The sequence below is a fragment of the Nylanderia fulva genome, unplaced genomic scaffold, assembly GCF_048542155.1.
Source record: "Nylanderia fulva isolate GAGA-0341 unplaced genomic scaffold, ASM4854215v1 Scaffold1062, whole genome shotgun sequence".
NCBI lineage: Eukaryota > Metazoa > Arthropoda > Insecta > Hymenoptera > Formicidae > Nylanderia > Nylanderia fulva.
Window position 1 is genome coordinate 16,137 of NW_028189261.1, and position 6,679 is coordinate 22,815.

The window sequence follows — 6,679 nt, forward strand, 5'->3', positions numbered from 1 at the left end:
ATCTAAAAGGAATATTTTCCTTGTGGATCTTGGGGAGCCCATAGGCTTTAGGAAGAAGAGAGTCGCTTGAAAATAAATAATAATATTCTTTTTTGTTGATGAAATCTTTTTTCAACCATTTTTTTAAACAAATATTGAGTTCTTTTTCTATTTTTGTTGATGGATTGTTTTTAACTATTGTATACGTAGAATCGTCTTCTAGGAGACTCTCAACTTTTTTTATATAAAATTCTTTTTCTAGTGCGACTGTAATGCTGCCTTTATCTGCTCTAGTAAATAAAATATTAGGATTTTGATTGCAGAATTTAATTGTGTCTTTATGCATGTGAAATAATTTTTCTTGTATGTCCGTTTTTTTGTCGTTATTGTTTAAAAATAATGAAAATTGTGGAATGGCAGCATTACGAATCGAAGTAAGATTTCTGATCCCATTAGAATTGCTTTCTATATCTTTGATGAATTCGTGATATTTCGTATTAACACATTGCCTCGTTATTGGAGATTCGTATCACGCGTGGTTCACATAATCCTTCGAGTCACGAAAGTGATTCTTTTCCGCCGGTCATCGGCAAAAATTTGTAGAATATTGGGCAAGCGATATTTTCCATTATTTCAGTTTTATTTGTGAAATACATGCATAGCTCGGCTGCAATTACGACCGCATGTATCACCACGTGCTCCGATATTACAGTGTTCCGGAGACTCTCAGAGACCTCGATTTCGCGAACGGTGCATCGCGCATCCGCGTTCGGCTCTTGATCGCTGCGATCTTTGTAAAAATTATCGCGAGAAGATTTCCGTCGAGTACGCGCGCAGCAATTACGATCAAGCACAAGATGTCCGTCCGTTCTCGTTAAAATTTTTGTCCACCGTTCGCCAAGTGTGTTTAATTCGAACTCGAAACTTTAGTTTTTTTTGTGAAAGATCGACAACTTTAGTTTTTTTTGTGAAAGATCGAATAAACCTTTTTTTAACCATATTCTCAGCTGTTAACAATCAACCCCTTCTTCCCTCTATTCCCGATCAAAATTAATTTAATCAGTGCATTCCGCAACATTTCTGGTCCTTCGAGCCGGATCGGGACTGAGGTTTTTTGCCTTTTTTGACTGTTAACAGCTGTGTTGGTGCTACGCGTTCAGTAGCGAACTCGTTCGATTATCGCGTAGTGGTGCAATAAAAAACCTGTGTAAAATGGAATCCTTCGAAGAATTAATGCACGAACAATCTACAAAAATGAGCTCAGTTATTCGTGCGATATCTAATTTTAAAAAGTTAGGTCAAGCTAAAATGACCTATGCAGTGACGAAAAATCGCATGGAAACATTAAAAGAAAAATTCGAACAGTGCTCAAAATTAGATGCCAAATTACACGCTTCCGCTGACTCCAAGGAGAAGACCACGCACCCCTACTTCTCAGATCACGAATTTGACGAGTGCGAAGAAGCCTACGAGACAGCGTTGGATTATTTCGCAGAGGTTGTACATGAACTCTCCAAATCATCAGTTCATCCTGCAGCTAACGTAAGTCATTTGCACGAATGTCAGTCTCATACGACACTCAACCTACCGAAGGTCACATTGCCGGTCTTCGATGGATCGTTCGACAAATGGGAGAGCTTCCGCGATCGTTTTCAATCGATGATTATAGAAGAAAAAAGCCTGTCTAACGTACAAAAATTGCATCATTTATTCTCGTGTCTAAAAGGCGAAGCGCTCACCGCGATCGAACATTTAACGATTACTTCTGATAATTTTGCTGTAGCATGGACGATTCTTTCGTCCAATTTTGAAAACGAGCGTCGGCTAATCAATTCATATATACATCGCTTATTTACACTGCCCAATGTTACGGCGAAATCGGCGACCGAACTTCGAGCTCTACAGAGCAAATTAACTGCCGCAATTGCCGCGTTAAAAAATTTGTCTCGTCCGGTCGAACACTGGAGCGATATTTTTGTTTATATTATCACACAAAGACTCGACAAATCCTCGCGCGAAGCGTGGAAATTGAAGTTAGGAAAAACGACCGTCTATCCTACGTTTGACGAAATTAGCGCGTTCTTGGATTCTCGTATTCGCGCTCTCGACGCCCTTGTACCGATCGCTTCGACACTCGATAAACAAAGCGATAAATCAAACGCGAAATTAAAACAAAGGGCTGTCATTTCGCATACAACAAGCGCCACGAAACTTTCGTGTCCCGTGTGCGAATCAAATCATTTGTTATATCAATGTACCGCGTTCCTCGGAAAAACGCCGACTCAGCGATACGAAATTATTCGTAACGGCAAGCGTTGCCTTAATTGTCTCAGTTCGAAGCATCAAGCGAAAGAATGCCCGCGTACCCGCTCGTGTAAAGAATGTCACAAAAGGCATCACACGCTTTTACATTTTTTTGACGCTCCGAAATCAGCTGTTCAAGCGTCATCGTCTCCCGCGTCAACAAATTCCGTCATCACGACAAGTGACGTTTCCTCGCATATCGTTGCGAAAGCTGTAACAGCGCGTCACATTCTCCTTGCAACTGCTCGCGTTCGCGTGCATTCAATGCACGGTCGATTCCAATGGGCCCGAGCGCTTATCGATCAAGGATCTGCGTCATCCTTTATAACCGAAAATTTAGTGCAGTCATTAAGACTTCCGAAATTAAATACCGCTGTTAGGGTAACAGGTATTGGCGAAACGCAGACAAACGTTCGACATGCCGTTCATCTAACGATAACTCCCAGCAACGCGGACACTCCGGTTTATCGAACCACCGCGTTAATTTTAAAATCGTTAACTCGATATTTGCCAAACCGTCTCGACATTCCAGAGCAATGGCCGCATTTGAATGGCCTTTCGTTAGCTGATCCCGATCCCGCAGGATCAGATCCAATAGAAATAATTATCGGAGCGGATCTTTTCGGGTCACTCATCCTCGACGGCGTTCGAAAAGGCGCGGTTGACGAACCGATCGCTCAAAATACCGCGCTAGGCTGGATCATATCCGGACCTATAGCGCAACTCAGACCGCTCTCGCAGTCGTCCATTAGAGTACATCATTGCTCTGTTACGGATGATCTCAATCAAACTCTCCGCCGATTTTGGGAAATCGAAGAAATTCCCGCTTCATCGAAAATAACTAGTGAAGAAAAGGCATGCGACGACCATTTTAATTCGACACACTCTCGAAATTCTGAAGGTCGCTATATCGTCAGACTTCCATTTAAACACGGACCTCCACTCAACATTGGAGAATCTCGACATTCCGCGCTTCAGAGTTACCTTCGCACGGAAAGCCGCATTAAAACGGATTCATCGAAATCGTCGGAATATCATAATTTTTTAAAAGAATATTATGATTTGAGACACATGCAACGCGTCTCAGAAACCGAACAATTAATCGACTCGAATCAAATCGTATATATTCCGCACCATGCCGTATTCCGCGCTAACAGCTTAACAACGCGAATACGTATCGTTTTCAACGCTTCAAGTCGAACCTCAAACGGTACGTCATTGAATGATCATTTATATCCGGGCCCTAAACTTCAAAAGGACCTTGATGCAGTGATTTTGCGTTGGCGCACATTTCGATACGTTTATTCCGCCGACGTGGCAAAAATGTATCGCCAAATTCAAGTCGATCCTCGCGATAGTGATTTCCAGCGCATCTTCTGGCGGCCATCTCCAACACATCAAGTTGAGGAGTATCGTCTCTGTACCGTAACGTACGGCATGACTTCAGCTCCGTACTTAGCTTTGAAGGTCATGAATCAACTCGCCATAGATGAAGGCGCTTCATTTCCATTAGCCACATCCGTTATCGATCGTCAAATGTACGTCGACGACTTTATCTTCGGCGCCGACGACAAGGTTCTCGCTCGTCAAACTCGCGAGCAGATTGTTTCTTTTCTCAAAAGAGGTGGATTCACGCTACAAAAATGGGCAAGCAACGTGTCCGAACTCCTTGACGAGATCGAAGATACCGACCACGGTCTCGCTCAAAGCCGAGATCTAAACGAAGATGAGAGCTTGAAAATTCTCGGTCTTACTTGGCAACCAGATCGCGACATCTTCAAATTTACCATTACGATTACAGGGCCTCCTGGCAACACCAAAAGAAGAATTTTATCCGACATCGCCAAATTCTTTGATCCACTTGGATGGGCAACTCCAGTGATTATTCGCGCCAAAATTTTGATGCAACGACTTTGGATCGCTAAATGTGAATGAGACGAAGTCGCTCCGCCGAATCTGCTTGAAGCCTGGCAGCAGTATCATACTCATCTTAAACATCTAGAAGAGGTGATGATTCCACGTTGGATTCAACTCGGCCATCACGTACTGCATCTAGAGTTGCATGGATTCTCGGATGCATCTACCAAAGCATACGCTGCAGCGGTGTACATTCGCGTTGTCACGGTGGATGGAATGGTCTCGGTCAATCTTCTTGCCGCAAAATCAAAAGTCGCTCCTGTCAAAGTAATAAGTGTTCCGCGACTCGAGTTATCTGCAGCTCAATTACTCGCACGGCTCATTCATTTCATTCGCGAAGCTCTCGACTTTCGTGAGGTAAATGTTTATTGTTGGACCGATTCCACAATTACTCTTGCCTGGCTGAGCCGACCTTCTACTACATGGAAGACATTTATAGCGAATAGAGTAGCCGATATTCACACGCTACTTCCGGACATTCCATGGCGTCATGTCCCAACAAAGGAAAATCCTGCCGACTGCGCATCGCGCGGGATCTCTCCCGACGACCTTGCCACAAACCTTCAATGGTGGTCAGGTCCCGATTGGCTTATTAAATCTTCCGATTATTGGCCAAAATCTAACTCGGATTTCGATCCCCACGCGCTAAGCGAGCAACGCGCGCAACCACAATCGCTCACTACATCCGTTGTCGCATCGTGGGACCTATCACAACGTTATTCGTCATGGCACAAACTCCTTCGAATAACTGCATACATCTATCGATTCGTAACGAATTCCCGCTCTCGACATATCAATCTCAATCTGAAGATACAAAACCCTAGAGCTCCGATCTACCTAAATCCGATTGAAATTAAGTCCGCTGAAATCTTTTGGATTCGTTACATTCAATCAGAATTGTTTCATAGCGAGATATCAGCACTCAGTACGGCAACTCCAATCAAGAAATCTAGCACACTGCTTTCATTAAATCCTTATCTCGATAATGATCAAATAATTCGAGTCGGTGGCAGGCTAAGGAACGCCACCTTACAAAGCGCCGTTCGCAATCCGATTGTCCTAAAGGACCATGCCTTGGTCAGGATGATCATCATGGACACCCACCGACGAATGTTGCACGCTGGATCTCAATTAACATTAGCTCGGATCCGAGAGAAATTTTGGATTCTGCGAGCACGATCTCTGGTTTGCGCTGTACTTTACAAATGTGTATCATGTACACGAGAAAGGGCTCAGATTCCTAACGAGCTCATGGGCGATCTTCCGAATGTAAGAGTAAATCGCTCAGCTCGAGCATTCGAACATGCCGGTGTCGATTATGCCGGTCCAATTCTTGTACGAACCTCTCGTGGACGAGGTCATAAAGCGCATAAAGCCTATATTGCCGTGTTCGTTTGTATGACGACAAAGGCGATCCATCTCGAGCTCGTTAGCGACTACTCGTCAGACGCTTTTCTCGCCACATTAAATCGTTTCGTTTCTCGTCGCGGATACCCTGCATCGATTTATTCGGATAATGGAACCACATTCCAAGGTGCCGATCGCGAACTTAAACTCGCAATCGCGCAGGCTTTAAAAAATTCGGATTTGCAAAATACGCTTTCGACCGACGGAATAAACTGGCATTTCGTGCCTCCTTCCGCTCCCCACTTCGGTGGATTATGGGAAGCTGCTGTACGCAGCGTCAAATACCATTTAAAGCGCTGTATCGGCTCACATACGCTCACATTTGAAGAATTAAATACTGTTCTTTGTCGTATCAAAGCGTGTCTTAACTCGAGACCTATTGGGTCTGTGTCCGAAAATCTCGATGATTATCATGTATTAACACCGGGACACTTCCTCATCGGAGGACCCATCTTAGCTGCGCCACAGCCAAGCGTTCTCGATCTTAACGAAACTCGTCTTTCCCGCTGGCAATTGTTGCAACATATTACAGAAAAATTTTGGAAATCATGGTCAAACGACTACTTATTAACGTTGCAGCAGCGGCCAAAATGGAAAATTGCGCAACGACTTGCGACTGTAGGCCGAATCGTTCTCTTGCGGAACGCACTTGCTCCTCCGTCTCACTGGGAGCTCGGCCGTATCATCGAATGTCATCCCGGCAACGACGGACTCGTTCGCGTCGTTACCGTGCGCACCGCGCGTTCACAGTATAAGCGTCCAATTGTAAAATTATGTTTTCTTCCGATCGATATCAATACTTCAAGCGATCAAAGTTCCGGCATGGCGGGCGGCACCGATTCCGATTAGACTTAAGTAATAATGTTCAAAAATTATTGTACTGCACCATTTGTTGTAAAAAAAAAAAAAAACTTTCCATATTCGTATTGTAAGCGTTCTAGTCATAAATTGTAAGCGTTATAGTCTTTACTTCGAATAAAATCATTCGAGACGGGCGGTATGTTCCGGAACCGTTGAAAATAATTGAGAGTCTCCGCGAAAAGTTTAAATGTCGCGCGATCAAATATATTGA

General features: G+C 43.9%; 2 protein-coding genes across 2 annotated transcripts; both read left to right on the top strand.

Moving 5' to 3' along the window:
- Positions 1–1,287: 1,287 nt before the first annotated feature.
- Positions 1,288–4,218, top strand: LOC114930211 (uncharacterized). The gene has a single exon (XM_029301966.2). The coding sequence runs from the start codon at positions 1,288–1,290 to the stop codon at positions 4,216–4,218; it is 2,931 nt and encodes a 976-aa protein (XP_029157799.2).
- Positions 4,219–4,293: 75 nt separating this feature from the next.
- Positions 4,294–6,456, top strand: LOC114939437 (uncharacterized). The gene has a single exon (XM_085485046.1). It carries the CDS (start codon positions 4,294–4,296, stop codon positions 6,454–6,456), a length of 2,163 nt encoding a protein of 720 aa, XP_085341172.1.
- The last annotated feature ends 223 nt before the right edge of the window (positions 6,457–6,679 follow it).

What these genes read in the sequence shown, in the direction of transcription:
- LOC114930211 (XM_029301966.2), top strand. Translation starts at nt 1,288, where the DNA reads ATGACCTATGCAGTGACGAAAAATCGCATGGAAACATTAAAAGAAAAA.
- LOC114939437 (XM_085485046.1), top strand. Translation starts at nt 4,294, where the DNA reads ATGATTCCACGTTGGATTCAACTCGGCCATCACGTACTGCATCTAGAG.